At 43.7% G+C, this 19,339-nt stretch overlaps 1 protein-coding gene across 2 annotated transcripts in view; it reads right to left on the bottom strand.

Annotated features, from left to right (window-relative positions):
- The window catches only part of LOC8053274 (mitochondrial inner membrane protein OXA1L), a 31,117-nt gene that overhangs the window by 9,451 nt on the left and 2,327 nt on the right, over positions 1-19,339 (bottom strand). The window contains exons 2-5 of one of the 2 annotated variants that reach the window (XM_029993937.4): positions 15,913-16,062; positions 11,786-12,002; positions 11,384-11,527; positions 7,731-7,816 (exon numbers count right to left, since the gene is read on the bottom strand). In XM_029993937.4, the coding sequence (XP_029849797.3) occupies positions 7,731-7,816; positions 11,384-11,527; positions 11,786-12,002; positions 15,913-16,062 (597 nt within the window). The remainder of the gene's footprint in view (positions 1-7,730; positions 7,817-11,383; positions 11,528-11,785; positions 12,003-15,912; positions 16,063-19,339) is intronic. The other variant, XM_029993938.4, reaches the window with a different exon arrangement.

The raw sequence follows: 19,339 nt of genomic DNA, 5'->3' as shown, positions 1-19,339 counted from the left end.
AGGTCATCTCAAGGTCACGTGACCCCACGTGACTTCCAAGGTCACGTGGCCCCTCGAGGTCACGTGACCCCTCCCAAGGTCATCTCAAGGTCACGTGACCCCAAGACCCCACGTGACCCTTTGAAGGTCACGTGACCCCCAAGTCACGTGACCCCTGAGGTCACGTGACCCCTCCCAAGGTCATCTCAAGGTCACGTGACCCCAAGGTGACCCCCACGTCACGTGACCCCTCTGAGGTCACGTGACCCCTCTGAGGTCACGTGACCCCCCGAGGTCACGTGACCCCCCTCCCCGAAGTCACGTGACACCCCCCCCCCCCCCCCCCGAGGTCACGTGACCGCCCCCCCCCCCGGAGCATATTAAAGAATGAGGGGAGGAGGAGGGGTCTACCCTCCCCTCAGTACCCTTCACTCCTCCTCCTCAAGAGCTGCGCTCCAATTCGGCGTTACAGGGATTTGTAAACGGCTTTCACTTTTTTGTCTTTATTCTTTTCATAATATTGACTAATTTTCCAGCTAAATTATTAAGTTTGAATTTACTGCTATGGTGAAAGCCCGATTGATTCGTGTCTATATTTTTTTTCTTTCAAACATTAGTTTTTCCTTAATTTTTGTGTTATAGAAATGTAACTGAAAAGTAACGTCGTTACTTTTTGAAAGTAACTGTAACTGTAACGAGTTACTTTTTTGTTGCGGTAACAGTAACGGTAACTTCGTTACTTTTTTGTGAAAGTAACTGTAACTGTAACGAATTACTTTTTAAAAGTAACTTACCCATGACTGTATATTAGATATCTTAGTGATACGGTAGTCGTGATCAGGGGCAGATGCAGGAATTTCCTGAGGGGGGGGTCAGGTGTTGGTCAGCGTACCATATGTCTAGAAACCCCCTCCCCCTCTCCTTTGTTTTACGCCCTAAAATTTACACAAGCAGAAATCAAGAGGGGGGTCAGGACATCCGGACCCCCCCTCTAAATCCGCCCCTGGTCGTGATATATTTAGCCAAACATGGGGAAAAAATCAAACAACGAAAAAATCCGAAGCAAATAAAAAAAAACACCACTTTCGATTTTTTCTTAAATTTGGGTACCCTGTCATACTCTATTTCGGCCATTTTTATGAAATACATGTTGCATTATATGACTGAGAAAGAAGACGTAACTCTCCAAAATAGGGTCCTTTTTCAAAGCCTACACTTAGCAGTGCCCTATTCGAGAAGCGACTCCGAGTTCCAGTTTCATGAAACTAGCACACATCTTTTATATACTTTTATTCAAATGAGGTCATTCATAACTAGAGCAATCAGTCACACAGTAAAAGTGAGGAGAAATTATTGCATACAAAGAGGTATCATATTACGGACTAGTGATGCAAGAAAAGATCATGCAGCCATCGGCCACTGGGAACCTTGCTTACTTTATTGACCTGAAACACTATATGCTACTCCTCTTCCCCTCCTATCTCCATCTCTCTCTCATATATATCCCCGACTTATATCTAGAATAAGAACATATTTAAGCATTCCCTTTCTGCGTGATAGTGTTGTGTGGCTAGCAACAATCGTTTCCTTGCAAAGATCACGATTATGGCGCAATATATGCTGGAAGTAGCAGACGACACTCCTCGCTAGTTCTGGCAAAACGGCCAACATAATGTTTTTTCCCATTTCCCCGTTCGCTGTCAACGATAAGGGGGTTTGCTTCAACCAGAAAAATATGGCTGCCAACGTCTGTTTACTGAGCAGTTATGCCTGTCCCCATCCCACTCGCTGGCGTCACTGGTGATAATATCAGGCACAAAGGGGCACACCGACAGACAGCAGAATCCCCAAATACTCGAGCCCCACGTAAATAAAATAGAGCGTAAACACTGTCGCCCCATTAACCTAGTAAGTCCCCCCCCCCCCCCCCCCTTTCCCACCGGGGGACTGCAGTACGCGACGGCGCTTCCCGGTGTTGTGTATGCCCATCTGCAAGGATTTCAGGCACATAGTCAAGATAAGACGGTTCTCTGCGGCAAAAGCAATAGTATCACAAAAGCTTAAAGGCGGCGGCGATGCATGTGCGGTGAACGTTTGTAGTTTTGGTGTTGACAGGGTGTGTGTGTTTTCGTTACTGACACCAGCTGGCAATAAGGCACTACAGGCGGTAGCTTAGGACAGCAAAGGCTAATCTGAGGGGCCATCAACATAACCCGACTGCCAGCCCTCCACAAACTAGGCGACGGCATGGTTCAGGCAGTGGCATGAACCACGTAGTAGAAGCTAGGGTGCCTTCATATGAGCGTGTCGATAGTGGTGACGGTACAATTCCGGAGAGTCTTTTCCGAAGGCCACTGACAAGCATTTTCTGTCTGGAGACTTTCCCTTTCTTCCTTTGACGTGGATCAAGCTTTGCTGACTGCCTCAGTTGTGACCTCTCTTTTCAAACGTATGTTTGCAGTGGGTGAGCTCCTCAGCCTTAGACTTGTCACTTGTACACCCTTTTTCAGTGTCTGTTTCATTTGGCAATTATATGCCATCAGTTTGAGTTTTATTTCTATTATTCATGAGTATGTTATGAAGACGTTCTGGAGCTCCGAACTAGTGTTTTGTGCAGATTACTTAAGCACAAAAACAGGATACCAAAGCAGCAGAATTTTCCAAGCGTTGGAGAACTGAACCTAAACTCTTTGAAGCAAATTCTTCCACCTGACTGTTCCACCAAAGTGAGTGCGACGGACTACCTGTGCTACAATTGCTTCAAGCCCATCACTAAGGAGATCTCTATGCAAAGCTTAGAGCCATGCCCTGACATGTTTGCGCCACCCGAAGAAGCAATTGAAGATCTAAATCGAAGCATACTACCTACGGATGTGTCGCCGCTAAGACAACCAAGCGTCGTAAGAAGTCAGGAGAGGCCTGCCTATGTCAAAAGGAAGCAGACAGAACTGGAGCAGGTTGCTGTCAAGAATGTAAGTTCAAGGCTACGTGTTGCGTATGACAGAGATACACTATCGGGGTCGTCCGAACCAACATGCTCCACAAGCACTGAGAGGGTGGACAACTTTCGGCATGCCTTTAAAAAAGCCACGTCTCACCGGGAACGTTGTCAACTGCTCACGCTCCTGCCGTCAACAACGACGAAGAAAAAGGTTCAGAAGATGATTCCACAAACATCAATGTGCCTCATAAGTAAATCCCAGAAACTCAAGGAAAAGCATGGCGTGTGGTATGAGCTGGTTCCTTACACGAGGTGCAAGGGGAGCCCTGAGAATGTGTCTGCTGCCCTAGACTACTACACGAAAGAGGAGCTAAAATGTTAGTGCCAAAGTCCCAACCAGGAGGACGTCATCTCTGTCATGCTGGACGGGGAGAAAATATTCTTGCCAAAGCGCTTCATGACACGCTCAGTTCGAGAGGCTTTTCGTGTATACAAAGACAAGCATTCTGATTCCAGTGTTGGGCTAACGAAATTTTATTCGTTGTGCCCTAGATGAGTCAACTGTATTCCACACCAGGAAGTGTGCGTTTGTGAGCGCTGCGCCAATTATTACCATTTTGTTGCCGCTCTAGAGAACGTTAGAGGCTCAACATTTAACACTGATGAAATGAACTCAGCATTTCTGTGCGACCCACTAACAGGTCTGCGTCTTCAAGGAGACTGTGATCACTGCCCAAAAGGCCGGTCTCTTACACTCGAGGAACTTCACATCCCGGTGGATGAAAAGACTGAGCCTGCAACATGGGAGTCCGGCGACCTTGTGAAAAAAAACATTGGATCCTGAGACTTTCCTAAAAGTCAATCAAGTGACGGGTGGAAGTTGGTTATTTCACAACCACATCCGACAAACGCAACAAATTTCGTCTGCATGTTGTCTGCTTCCTTTTGCTAGTCGGCTGCGCCTTCGAACGCTGCTCCCGACGCCATCTATCAATATGAACGCCAAACACACCCCGCTACTGAACTTGGTCGTCTGCGTCACCGCCCGCCGCAGACCCTGGCAAGTTTCTTGGCCCTATTTTTTACAGAAAGAGAGCTACTCTTTGTAATTTTACAAGAAAAAACCGACCTGTGAAATACACCTTTGACGAAAAGCTTATATTGCTACGTGCAGGCATAGATTTTTACGGTCCATTTTAGATCGAGCCTGGCGACTTGGGTCACCCCTATATATTAAATAATAGCCATATATAAGTAGAATACTGTCTGAAAAGTATATAATGGTGATTAAATTATTTCATGAGATACTACAAGTCTCCAAATTTTGCCATTTGTTGTTCGAGCAGCCATGTTTGACAATTTTTCGAAAAATAAATATAATGTGTTACGATATATTACAAGCAAGCTGGACCCATACTTTGTTTCTAAAATGTATTAGAATTCTCCTAATGCTATCGTTTTAGTTATTCACTCTCAAACGTGCCCCCTCCATCAGTGCTCGTTAATGCAACTGTCCACCTCTTCATGCCTTACGATTTTTCCTGGCCCCAAATTTTTTTTTTATGGTCAAAACTAAGTGTGGATTTGTTTATACCGGACACTAGACAATGGCATATAAAAACATCAGTTGATTTAAAAATGGAGACCAGCCACCCTTTGGTCGATCTTATCTGAAATTACCCTACTATACAATGTGACTTTTATGTGAATCCTGCTGCATCGCACGATTTTCAGTGTTTATCTCTGCATAATTTTATTGTCTATTTTTTTTTTTATTTCCTTACTCCCTTACAATGTGTTTATCTTTGTATATTTCATTGTCTTTTTTTTTTTTTTTTTTATTTCCTTACTTCCTTACAATGGTGCCCAGGACTAGGCAATGTAGGTACCAGAATAAATAGAAAATAAATAAATTAGACATTACAGTCGCCGACCGATTATTCGGACTTCGCTGGGACCGAAAAAACATCCGAACAATAGAGCAGTCCGAAAAATCAGCAGATTGAAAAACTTGCCTTTATTACTTCCAAGTGAGCTTAAAAAAGCCGTAAATAGTGCCTTGTTTCAGGTTACGCCTGCGTGCCTTGTTTTAGCTTACGCCTCTGTTTCCGTTCGGCAACTTTCTGTTAGCCTGAGAATCGCTGCCATCTTTTCTAGCGTTATGGTCGAGTAGCAGAACAACAGATGGGACCACGACGTACAAGCCAGCGTTGTCCGAAAGAAACCAGAGGCGCAAATCCACAAGTGACGAGATGTATTAGGTGCACATAAAATAAACCCCACTGCTGACTCTGTTCATGCGGTACCTGCAACCCTCAAATTGCTAATCCCTAAATTTCACATCCCTGAAAACAAGCTATTTTATAGCAAGATATGATTTTGATTTCGCTAATCCTGGGGCTGTGGAGGAGGGTCCCAGACTATCCATTAAAACCAATGGGGGGTTACAGACCCCCTGAGACCCCCCAGACTTTAAGCCCTCCTCACACGAACACCAAATGTGTCTGATTACGTCCATGGTTCATTCCGACCACGTTCGGCGGTGAAACAATTACGCTGATGCACAGGAAGGATTACTATTATCAACGGCCGTACCTGTGGACACTAGTTTCCAGAAAAATAAATAAATAAGGAGCAGGACAAGCTCCGCTTCCAGCCGCTCCAGCAGGCGCTCGTTGCCTGCTGCCGTGCTTTGGCTGCGCGTGCACCGAGTGGTACGGCAGTTAGATAGCTCGCGCTCAAGTCAGAAATTATATCTGCTCATCTTATATTGCAACAAACTATAATGCATGAGTGCTTAGCGAAGATGCAGGTTAACAACATGATCAACAATGTGCTGAATCACGAAGAACAGATGAACGGACAAGTTTACTGCTCGACGTTTGGTTTTTGTGCACCAAGTTTTTATAAACTTCGCACTAGAAAAGTCTTTTATAAATACGTAGAGAATATACAAAAGAAGTAATATTGTCTCGTCCTGTTTCATTAAAAAAGAAATAAGTTAGAGAAATATTTCTATAGATCACCTAGGCTGACTAAAAAATTTCTTGAACTAAAGTACTCATTAACAACATTTCACAATATTGGCTTTATGAAATAAACTATTTGTTGCATGTATGGACATTTGCTTACGACGTTCTCAAGGTATAAGATAAGTGACTTGCCCTCAAATGTAGTCTGAAATTCATATCGCATAAAATTTCCCAAAGAAAATTAAAAGACGCAAAAAAGTGATATATAGAAAGTTTGGCTGAAGTCGAGCGCCAGGCGCCACGCGATGCATGGACCTATGCAGAGAGCTCTTTACTGGTTTGAGCAGACACGCTTTGTAGATTTTGGCGTCGCCAGCCGTCAGCCGCCAGTAAATCCCTATTCGCCGTCGACAACGTTGCATTCGGGCGATTTTCATGCAGACAAATTCTTTTTGGTGTCACATTTTGTGTCCCCCATGCACTCTCAAGCTGTCTGTAACAGTTCCTCACAAGGGGAGTCGCAATGTTTTTTTAAATTTAATAACTGAAATGAACTGTGTGGTTATCATTTAGGCAATTAAAAGGCGTATGGAACCAAGCACGGTATACAGTTTCTTGGAATTCATATATAAACCGATCAAGCGAAAATTTATATCGCAAAGACGATTAAGAACGTCAGACAGATGTAGGTGATATTGTAAAGAAATTGTCCGATGTTGACGTACCATTATTTATAGAATAAAAAAAATCCAAATGAAACGTTCATACTCTATCTTGTCCACGAGTTCCCCCACATACCGTAATCAAGAGAAACTGTTTTTGCTCTGTTATAAATACAAAACACAATGCTTTCAAGAAACGCACGAGATTATTTTTGCTGAGTAATTTTGTCCCCTTCCTTGAGATCCTAAATGCACTATCATATATATACTTACCGTATTCTTCCTATTACAAATGTTCCGCCACTATTAGTTAGCAAACCTGAGTTTTCATAGGTTACTGACTTTTGAGTCCTCGTGCTCTTTTAGAGTCATACATGTATTCAGTGTGCGTGAGCGGCAACGCTGATTCATGTGAGACGGTAAAAATGGTCAAATTTTGTTACAAAACTAACTGCAAAAGTTGTGCACATAATGATGTAATGCAATCACATGGTAAATATAAGTATCAGACAACACTTTCCGGAGTAAGGTAAGAAAGGCGGTGAAATGCGACGATAAACACAAATTTAATGCATCTCCCAAGGCGCGGAGTAGCGTGGAGGGGAGAGCGGAGCAACAAGTTTAAGCAACCTAATGGCGGCCGCATCACGTGATTCCAAGATGGCAGCGCCCATGTGGCGGAGGGTGAAAAGGTCTATACTCTATTTCTATGGGGTAAGTCACGGTTCCGCCTTTAGGTCCGAAATATCAAACAAGTCCGAATTATTGGAGTCCGAAAAAACGGTCGGCGACTGTATTACATCCAATATGATAACAGCTAACCAGAGTACAATTATAGGAGCACATGCAGTTATTCACCTACAAGAAGACAAGTCATCTTCCTCAGCAGCCTAAGGAAGATGACTGCATCTCACTGGGGCAGTGAGATGCATCTTCGGGAAGGATCACCGGGTGCTACACTGTCTTTACCTTGCAAAGGAGATTTTCGGGCGTAGGCTCTCCTTAGCAACAAATGACAGTTATCCAGGTAAATGTAAGAACCAACCAAGCTCACCACAAAGGGCATATAGTTTACAACCTAGCCCTTAGTGACCTCAGCAAATGTGATGGGCCCTTTTCCTCTGGTCAATCAGACAACAGCTGGAGCAACGTTAGGACTCAAATGGTCACACCAACCTGAACCATTGGTATAATCATGTTCTTGAGAGGGTTGATCTGCTTCTCCTTCATGAAGAGCATCAGCTCATTGGCATACCGGGCAGCTGCAAAACAAAAGTGTGAGATGTTACAAAAAAAAAAAGAAACTGTTTTTTCTTTTTTTACGTTACCGTGCAGTGATAACACACAATGTGATGCAGTGCCAAGATAGATGTGATCGCAGTGCTGTCGTTTCTGCCGCAACAAGAACTCCGGGAACGAGACATACCGGAACGGAAAAAAACAGAAAGAGTCGTGCCATGCGGCTTCCCCGTGGACTGTTCAATCCAAAAAATGCACAGAAGTCGTGGAAGAAGAAAAACAAGAAATCTTACCTGTATCAACAAAATGCACCCTTTGCTACCCCCTTCCCCTCTTTCCCCGTCTCAAAACGGAATCTGTAGCACCAATAACCAACAAACTAACTGATCAACTTGCCCGTTTTGACTGACTGTCGAAGGGCGGCACTGTAATTGAATCTTGCTGGTAGTGGCTGGGTTTTGGTGGACGCAAGGGGTCAGTGTTTCGAGGGACACGAGTTCCCTAGCTCAGCTGTTCTAGCAACATTGACGCGAGCGAAGCCGTAGCAACGAGCACAAGCATGTTGCCCCGAATGATGCCTGCACTGCATGAGTGCGCGTGCTTGGCAGGGATGCTGAAAGCCCCGAGCTAGCATTTTAAGCGTATGCTTCGCTCGCATTTAAAGTGAAATGGAGTAGAGTGTCGCTCTATGTTTAGGACATGATCTGACTCGTCGCAGGAGTGTGAAACTGGATACAGTTAAATGCCAGCCCTACAACCCATTCCGTATTAAAGAATCATACATTTTAACTAAAGCCTGCTTGCACCGTTGAAATGCAATAATGAACTGAAGGATGTGCCTGGGGCACAAAACAATTTTAGTAATTACACTCTCACAAAACAGCTCCAATTTTGAAAAAGTGAGGAAGTGCTCGTCTGTGGTTTGTGCCTTTTGTTTGGTCCTCATTTTCGTGCACTTCTCTACACACGAAAGAGGGCCATCAGTGGAACCCATGTTGGCAGCCTTCCAAATGATGTCATTCACCTGTTGCCACAATGCACTTAAGCTAGTTACGCTATCCCATGAACGGGGTAGCAATCATCACTAGCAGTAAAACATGTCAAAGCACAACAGTCCCAAACCACTGTCCCTATTATCATTGTAAAATCAGGCTAGAAACTACACAACAAAATGGTTTCAGTGAGCTACAATGGGAGTCAGACACTTTTGGTCCAAACAGCAAATACATGTCTAGTGTTTCCTACTTGAAGAAGAAACTCCATTTGTGGGTAACCTTTAGTCAAGATAGTAAGTGCATCACTTCCGGACAGTGAAGCAGTTTCATTTCTAGCTCACAAGGGCTGTTACTGTCACAAAATGTAGGTACCCAACTGAAAAGTGTGACATCTTTTGCAGGTCTGACTGCATAAAGCTTTATATCTAATAGGCAGGTAAGAGAAACCACCCACTGAAACATGTACAACTGCACACTGGCACTTTTCAGTTACTCCGATGTATAAGTAGGTGTGCCAACAAGAAATTTTGCCTGCATCCATGCCTAACTGTGCCTTAAAAAACTACCAGAGTACACGGTCAGTACTCTATTTTCCCTAGGTAACCTAATGAAAGCATCTAAACTGATCAACAGCAATCATTATGGCAGTCCATTCTGAAATGCAGTAAACAGCACTTGTGCATCAAATTGAATTACCTCGAGAATAATATACAGAAAAATACCATTATACATGATGTGATGAAACCCATTCTTTCTCAAACATAGATTACAACTGGCTTGGCCACATCAGGACATTCAACTGCAAGATAATGCTGTCAGTCTGAATTTTACTGGATTTAAAACTTTTTTTTCTTGAATCAACCAAAAAGGACCAGAGACTAAAGAGGCAAAGCCTAATGAAGGTTTATGTCCACTCTGCAAATCTTACAGACAATAGTGGAGGGAACATCCCACTCCCACATAATATGCAATTCAAGGGTAAAAAACACAGTCAAGGACAAACACCGATTTGTAATAACAAACGAAAAGGAACACATTCGAGTTGTACCATATAAATACTGGATGCAAATAATGAAAAAGTCATAAGGCTACAATTTATTCCAATTCAAGGAAACACAACTCCTTCCTAAATCTACAAATAAGAGTAATTGAAATCTACTAAGTCACTTGATATTCTTTTGTTTACTTATCATAGTTTTTCCAAATTTGTGGAGGCTGCCTGATGTGCACAGAAAAGTATATTTGTGCAATATGTCACATGCATTTGTCTTCCTGTCATAAATTTAATAACCCGTATGTTTTTTTTTTTTAAAGAGTGTTTCAGCAGTCAGATTCTGTGCTGAAGCGTGTTGAAGAATCCTTCAACACGCCTCTGGTCAGAAAACTTGCGCTGAAGATTGCTATCGGGACAAAAGCTGCTGCTAGAGCTGCCACAGTTGATAGAGGGGCTCACTAGGTCTCTCCACTCTGAGTGAGTGAATCCCAGTTCGCAATGACAAGTAGATTTTATTAAAACAATTTCTCGTACACCAACACTTTGTTCCGCCTGTAAATGATCACAGTATCCAAACACCGGTCATTCTTTATTGAACTCTAACAAAATAAGTTATAAATAAGCTTTCCCCAAGTGGTTTCAAACAAAAGCATGTTTTTTCAACTGCAAAAAGAGTCAAGTCACTGAGCACACATGTTCGCATTGTACGCACTAGATGCCGCAGATCGCGGAACTGTGTTTTGGCAGTGGTGGCATATTGAAAACGTCATTAACGAAACAAGAAAAAGGAATGAAAGATGGTATCATTTTAGGAGATTGGTGCAAATAAAAAAGGTTCAGCAGGTGATTGCATGTACAGAACCAAAGATGCTTACATTAACGAGAAACATTTTCAGTGCGATGATGTGTCACCGCGATCTAGGTGCGACTGATTCAGAGTACTAAGTTTGAAATTCCAATAACACGTCCTCGTTGCTACATTCCCAGTGGTGGCTGCTGGAGTGTCTGCAATGTGCCTCCGTCTCGACGCCACACCATGGAGTAGTCATGCTCACGGCGTACAAAGTGCTCTCAATGCATTAGGGTGAAGTTTTGTGACCAGGACTGTATCGAAGGACTTTAACCATACTAAAACATGGTGGTAGAGCTTGGAGTAAAAGGAATTAATATTATATCTTCTTTTTGAGCCACATAGGCATATTAGGTTTCCTATTTTATAAAGAAATCCAACTGCCTTGGAAAGCTCAAAGGTTAATTTATTCGTGTGTGTAATATTCCAGTTTAGCTCCTGATTAAACCAAACAGCTAGAAATCTTTGCTTTTTAACATGCTCTATAATTTAATTTTCAGAATATATATTTGTATTATCACATTTCTTTTATAGATGCGAATAGCCTATACTTTTTTTTTTCTAATTAAAATGCAGTTCCATTTCTTGGAGCCACATTGCTAGATTGGCAAGATAGCAATTTGTCATTGATTCTAGCAATGCTTTAAAAGCCGATGGAAAAAAACTGTCGGTGTCACATGTAACTTTCCAACCAATGAGGCGGTTTTTAAAACCGAACAGTGTCACAAAAGAGGAGCAAGAGACAGCTTGCCTTCCATTTGGTTGCCACAGCTTCTGGCTTCACTGAGCTTGGCCTGCAGAACCTGCATCTGAGGCAGATGGTTGTTCATGTGGATGGTGTTCTTCTGCCCCTTGAGGATTGCCGGAAACACCAGCAGCTTCACCACCACTGTCCCTGCGGGTGCAAGCAATGTGATTGCCGACGGCCGTCCTTCGTTCGAGTGATGAACTCTGAACCGAGGCACGACGGTTCATTTACAAGCTGTCTACAAAATGCAGCACCCTGAATCACATTATTAAGCATCTAAGGAAAGGCCCCCAAAACTTTTGCAAACAGGCATTTGCCAAATCCTCGGCAACCGCCTGGGCACTGGCCGAATCGCGCAGTGCCCAGGCGGTTCAATGGGGACCTGAGTAGCGAGGGGTGACCCACCTAGCGCAATGGTGGCCCACCAGGGAAGCCCCGTCGAGGAGTGCAGCAGGTCCAGACAGTGCTGTACCATGCCCGAGGGTGCCCAGCCACCCAGGCCCATCGACTGCAGAGTGCCCTCGCCATGCTCCACCAGTGCCCCAGGATCCACGACTTCGAGGACCGGAGCAGCGGGGACCGGAGCAGCGGGCACGGGCGGTACGGCCTCGACGAGGGTGGCCTGCCGAATCACAGTGCCATCAGCCACCTTCGACTCGTTACTTTTTATCACAATCGCAGTGATGCGATTGGTCAGTCCTTCTGAAGCAGCTCTTGGAGCAGCCAAAGGTCAATTCTGGAGCAGCAAAAATAATTTTTGAAGCATGAGCGCACATTTCATTTTCATCCACACCACTGCAAATATTATGTTACGATTAATGTATTGGCCTGTCGAACTAAAAGGCAGCACCTACTTTGCCATCTCACTTACGTGCAACCCTTTTTTAGCATCAAAAACACAGCAGGAGCAATGCCCTTAAACACAGAACTAGCATTTAGTTGCATAGAGAAGCAGCAAACACGATAATAAGATGACTGATGAAAGACAGCACAAACTGCTATGAATGGTTATTTTAGCTACTGAATCCCACTGAAATAATGTTAGAATACAATAATTTTGCAATAATGTTAGAATACAAAAAGTTTGAGCACCTAAATTAATGTTTCCTCATTCTAGAGGTTGTAATAAAACTGCCATTTATAATTCAGATAAAAAAACAAAGCACTTGTCACTTGATTATGAATGTCAATCAGATTTTATATGTAGAACTTCATGACAAAAACGGGCATGTTGACGAACAACATGCCCTCTTAAAAAATGAAAGACGTTTACAACTCCCTGTAATGCAGAATTAGAGTGCAGCTCTTGAGGAGGAGGAGGGGAGGGTACAGAAAGGACGGTGTGCCCATCCTCCTCATCCGTACCCCCTCCTCCTCCCTCCTCATCTACTCCTCCCCCTCTTCTCCTCCTCCCCCTTCTCCCCCCTTCCTCCTCCCTCCCGCACGGTGCATTATGGGAAACGTCCCATAATGCAACGCGCGTCACTGCGGTGCATTATGGGACATTTCCCATAATGCACTACGCAGTTACGCCGATGGTGAAGCGTTACAATTATGGCGACGGCGACGACGCTCAAGCCGAAAACAGCTGCCTAAGAGCTGTGCTCTAAAGCAATCCCACAGAACTCGTTAAGGTTCTTCCCAAGCTTCCATCCCTGCTCCTGTCAATTTAGTTCTAATTCACAACACCTATATAAAACTGATAACTAAACAAATGAGTTGGCATAAATAAATAAACCTACAAAAGAGTGCACGTAAATATCCTTGCAATACTGGAGTATCCTTGCTAAAATTTAGAATTGCTAAGAGGTACCGCCAGGATATCGTAGTCTATCACACAAGCCGAAGTTGTATTCAGAAATTGTATTGCATCTCACTCTGAAGAAGTGCTTTACCCTTAGCGCGCGGGTGCGCTGCAGTGAAGCAAGACACGCAAAATCGCGATGCCTACTTCACAGATGCCGCTTCTCTGTAGTACACAAGAGCGTGGTGAGAAGCACACTCAACGAAACTAACTAACCCTCCCGAACAGACCATGAACATGAGAATTATTGTTAAACTTCTGAGTACTGTCAGTCTTTGATACAAAATGCAATAGAATAGCATGTTATTTGAGGCAATAACCAAAAGCTTTGAAAACTTGCATCAGCATATTGCAACGATTCGGCCAGGTAGCAAGGCCTGAGCTATTATATATTACATTTTAGTATTATTAAAGTGAAATTAAGTTTTGGAGCAATGTTGCTGCAAATTCGTCACATTTTGGCAAAATGTAGCAGGATGTAGCAGGGTAAGCACTTTGGCACAGTGTGGCACAAAATGGTGCAGCAATCACATCACTACAATCAAAACAGATGTCACAGTTTGAGGGTTGGTGCCCAAGTATTCTGAAGTGTCCCTTGGATGAAATTCAGCCCAAAAGGAGCGTTAAAAACAGCCTACAAAAAAAAGCAGACCGAGGAGAGAAGTGCACAAGACGACACTGACTGAGAAGAGAAGTACATAAGATAGTTGGTGTTCGTCTTGTGTTGTTCTTTCCTCAATCTGCATCTTTTTGTGAGCTCTTTTTAATATTTTCTAGTCATGAACCAACTTACCTGTATCGCCACTCAGGTCTAATTTAAAAGAAATGCCCGACGAAAACACGACTACACACATCTCAGTCGGGTCTCTACATTCCTTATTAAATCCACCAAAAAGTGCTCCTCTTAGGTTGGCAGAAAAAGTTAATCCCTGAGGTGTGGTTCATACTGAATGATGACTCCATGATCATACTTTTCATGTGCCTCTGGTACACTGCGATAACTCCGACTGGATGGCAGCTAGTACAACAGTGTGCAGGCATGGATGTCAACCTTGTCCTCTCCTGAGACAGCCATTTCAATTTCATGCACAACAGTAATCCAAGAATGTTTGAGGCTAGATTTCTCAGAAAAAAATTTAGCTTTTTACTCCCCTCCCCCTCCCCTCCCCCTCTCCTCTCCTCCTCCTCCTCCTCCTCCTCCTCCTCCCCCCCCTCCCTCCCTCCCTCCCTCCCTCCCCTCCCCTCCCCTCCCCTCCCCTCCTCCTCCTCCTCCTCCTCCTCCTCCTCCTCCTCCCCCCCCCCCCCCCCCCCCCCCCCCAATGGCATTTTGTACACTCATAGGACCACGCCACTCAAATCATCCAAAGACCTGAAAATTTAAAACCTGAGCGGAGTTGCCATATAGGGCACCAAAGCCAGGAATACTTAATAGCTTAGGTCGCAAACTCGAGGATTGCAACAGAGAATTCACTTCCGGACGTTTCAATTTTAACGGACTTTGTACTAGCACATTTCTGTGCATGACCGTAAAGACATGACTGACATTTCAACTTTTTGACAGTCGAGTTTATCTTTTCCCCAAAAAATGTTCCAGTGGTCGAGTTTTGTTTCCAAAGGAATAATATAAAAAAAGGTCATCGTACAGGTTTTGTCTTATAATTGTCTCGTGGGAGCACATCCAGTGCTTGCAAGCTGTCCAGATTTAGAAGCATCATATGGAACTATTGAAGGCAAAAAATTGTCACCTTTCTCCATTCGGTTTAATTTTGGTGCATCCACTTCTGTGGACAAGCCAAAATTTGAATAAATTTGAGTTATGCAAAAGACGGTAGAAATAAAGACTCGGGTAAAAAGCAGCAAAAAATGTTCTAAGTAGCTCAGGTGACATAGCAATGGGTATGGGTATCAGATCCCTCCATGCTCATCCAACTTGCCCCTGCAATATTCCCAGCCATCAAAAAATGCTAATGTGATCACTGCCCCAATAACACACATGTATGACACTACAAAACTGTCACTTGGATATTCAGCCGCTACACTTTTGAAGGCCTAAGTTCATGTCATATTTGGATATGATTGACATTCTTTATTCTTAGGTTTTACATTCATCAGAATTGGGGGACACAAACATAGAAATGTGTTAGCAAACTAAACTTCTGGGAAACATATTGTTTGCATAAATAAGAGGTCCACCTCCAGATTTAAACACCAGGCACTGTACGTAGCGTTATCCATTCTAAAACCAAACTTTTTAACTTACTGGGCATGTGAACACACCTGATGCCTTGGACATGCGACATACGTAGATATGCCTTGGGAATAAGTGACCTCAACAAAAGAGGGCTTTAATATCTAGTCCGGCAATCAGTTTTTCTTAGTCCGGAAAGTCACGGAATGTACGGGTTCATGTCTGATTTGTTTTTGAAGATATGAAATGTTAAAAAAATGCCCCCTCAATCAATGCTTGGAAATAGAACAGGCCTACAGCCTACATCAGTCATAAAGCAGATTTAGTTTAACTAACAAGTCTACAAAACAATGCATTCGATTATAAGTCTGCAACAAAAAATACCGTATGGTCAACATGAAACCTGCATGTACAATGGGACAAACTATTTTCCCAGAACATCGCAGCAGGGACAAGCTAGAAGGCAGTAGAGCAGTCAACCAAAGGTTGTCTCAGAAGCTGAGTGCAACAGCTCAACTTCCAGATTTGGCGTCCACATACTTGCACGGAGGCTGTTCCAGGGTCAGTTCCTGAAGACCATCTTCTCTGCACAGCCAGTGGGCCCACAGAGCAGCAGTGAGAAAACTTGCCATTTCTCGGGTTGACAACCAACACTCGACATGAGCTCTTCGCTGAGAAGGGTCTGGAAAACTGCAAAAAGTTAGAAACCCCACAGAGATTTTGCTGTATTTTATAACCATCAAGTATCATATACATACACACCAAAATAATATTGCTAATAAAAAAAAAAGCCCCTTCTAAATAGGTTAAAACTTTAATGAAACTAGCTATATTTTTCCCAATATGAAATGATCCGAAAATTACATGAGGATCAATGAGGTTAGTGCTATGTACTACACAGTGTAGAGGACATTAGCAATAGTACCCTCTCTGCCAAAAGTGGCAAAATTTGCTGGGCTGACTAAAAAAGAGCTCTAAGAATGTATCAATCATTGTAACAGGAGATAAGTAACAAGTAATGTATTTTAAGATTTCCTGTGGCATTTGCTACTGTTCAAAGCTCAAACAGGAGTTTTGAGAACAAAGACATAAAGGGAAAACTTGACAAAATGGACCTATTGAGTGCCATATGCCAAAGGGAAAACAGAACAGTAGAACACACAATCATGAGGGGCAAAGTCCCCCACATGATTGTGGGGGACTTTGCCCCACTCTCCCTAAAGGGGAAACAGATCTTTTGGGTGCCTTGGGTTTGCTGACAAAGGTGGAGGAAAAAAAGGTTTACAATCACAGAAACGAGAGGTTAGAAGATTGGTAGAAAAGGTCTAGGGAAGTGCAAAATTATGCACAACTGATGGTTTAGATCAGGGGTGCAAAACATATGACCATCGGCCCATGCGCGCTTTTTTACTGGCCTGCGGCCCGCCCCGCACAGAAACATGCTTACTTTGCCATTGAATGCACCGCGCGCCCGCTCCACTCGGCAAGCTACAGTGAAACCCAATGACCATTGTTTCTCAAAGTCCTTGGCAAAGAAACTATGATTTCTTATTTAAAATATCTCTTTTCCAGTGGTCCCGCTGACAATAAAACAATGTGTCCAGCCGTCTGTTCTGTCTCAACATGTCTGTATGCAGAACGCGAAAGCTTGTTGTTCTCTCACAATCGCTCCCCGTTTCACCCTGGAGGCTACCACCCTGTTCCATCCTGTCTGGATGTGAACAATGCCAGTTAGAAGCAGAAGAGAAAAATACCAGATTGGTTCCTGCATTTGTTGAAAGTTGCACGTGTAATATGAGTGCTCCTCCAAAGAAGAGGCAAATAGACCAGGAGGGCTGGAAATTCAATCAAGAGTGGACATCGATGTATTTTTTAATTGAGAATGAAGTGTAAAAGCCTTGTCTGCCGAGAGTCTCTTGCCATGTCTAAAGGGTATAACATCCGATGCCACAACGAGACCAAGCACAGCCGTGACTTCAGCACCCTTCCCGACTCTGAGAGACTAACAGCTAAAGAGGATGTTACTTGCTAAGCAACAAATCTTTCCAAAAACAAGAAACACATCTGAAGCAGCTACGAGGGCTTCTTTTCGGATATCTCAACAGATAGCATGTTCAAGTCGTCCCTTTACAGATAGCGACTTCATTAAAGAGTGCCTTCTGGTTGCTTCTGAAGAAATGTGCCCAGACAAGTTGGTCTTCCAAAATCGAAGCTTATCAAAAATGACTGTACAGCGACATGTGCATGATACAGCAGACGACCTACCAAAATCGCTAAAGAAGAGTTGCGGTCAGTTTGTGTAGCACTACGCTCTTGCTCCGAATTAGAGCACAGACATCAAGGATAGAGCTCCGCACGTGGCAGGGCCTAACCAAAAACCCCGGCCCAGCCCGGTTCGCGGGCCGGTTATGAGCAGCGCGGATTGTTTCCGCGTCCAGTCTGAGCCTTGGCTAAGGCAGCGGTGTAGCACACTTTCTCCAATGTTAAGAAAATGCCAACGAATTATCATTTAGACTCGAAAGAAGCGAAAAACTTTAAGTACAAACTCGCTACGACGCCACTAAAAATATCTTAGAAATAAATAAAGCTGTCTTGGACTAAGCCCACAAGAAGATACAGTACAATCCACTTATAACAATACCACATATAACAATGTATCACTTATAACAATCAGTTTCTAGAGTTTCTAGACTGGAAATAACCAGTTTCTAGTCCAGATACAACGATAACCGGTTATAACAATTGAAATTCTGGGTTTTCTCATTAACGTTATAAGTGGGTTGCACTGTACGGAAAATCCTGGGGATTCCATCAGCATAGTGGGTCAGCCGCCAGCAGGAAAGAAAACGAGGGAAATCCAGTCACAGGGGACAGTACGATTGTCTTTCCCTTTTCTTTTCGAACTCTTGAAGAGAAAAAAAAAAGAATGCCTTCTGTCTACCAAAGATAAGCTATCTATGTCTTTTATATTTGAGTAAGCTTTCGAATGTTCACCACATGACTGCGATATGGCAGCATCTTTCATGCCAATTAGTAAACAAATCAAATGCGCCAACACCTTCACAGGGCAGCTTTAAATTTAAGAGATAAGGCACACCTTGGCCTCTCACCGGGCCGGGCCCAGGCCGGGCCTGATCAGGTAGGCATCCCATCGGGCCGGGTCCGGGTCGGGTAAGATAAGATTCAGCAGGCCCAGGCCGGGCTGGGCCTCATAAAGTAGGCTTGTGCAGTGCTCTAATTAAAGATAATGTGCAACCGCTTGTCTTCATCCGTGGCGTCAATGAAAACTTGAAGGTAACTCGGGAACTGGCAGAGCTCTGCTCAATGCACGGAGGGACTACTGAAGAAGAGATAAGCAAGGAGGTCAAAGACGTCATAGAAAAGCTCAAGCTACCAGGGGAAAAAACTAGCAGGTGTCTGCACTGATGGAGCTAGCCATTATTGAGAAAAGAAACGGAGCAGTTGCTTTGATAGAAGCATAGTAGCGTAGAATTGAAGCAATATCACTGCATACTGCACCAGGAAGCTCTTTGTGCCAAAGTGATCAAGTTTGAGTGTCATGAGTCGCTACTTAGGTCGTCAACTTTAGATGTGTTCGGGGATTTAAGCACAGGAAGTTTCAGGAGTATACGAAAGATATGGAGAACAAGCACACGGACATTCTGTAATACACTGAAGTTTGCTGGTTGAGCCGTGAGAATGCTCCGAGTCGCTTCGTCGTGCTCGAGGACGGCATCATCGCTTTCTTTGGCAAAGGGAAACAAATACAAAAGCTGGAAGATGAGCAGTGGTCAAGGGATTTGGCATACCTCACCAATATTTCAAGTCACCTGAATGCACTCAACACAACTCTCTAAGGAAAGGACAATTTCATTTCGGAAATGGTGAGCACAATCTTCGCATTCCAAAGAAAGTTGTGTCTGTTCACACTGCAGCTTGAATGTGGAAATTCAACACACTTTCCAGC

Source organism: Ixodes scapularis, unplaced genomic scaffold, assembly GCF_016920785.2.
Source record: "Ixodes scapularis isolate PalLabHiFi unplaced genomic scaffold, ASM1692078v2 PGA_scaffold9__187_contigs__length_104089568, whole genome shotgun sequence".
Taxonomy (NCBI): domain Eukaryota; kingdom Metazoa; phylum Arthropoda; class Arachnida; order Ixodida; family Ixodidae; genus Ixodes; species Ixodes scapularis.
Note: the sequence above shows the minus strand (reverse complement) of the source record. Positions and strands in the feature narration are given on the sequence as shown.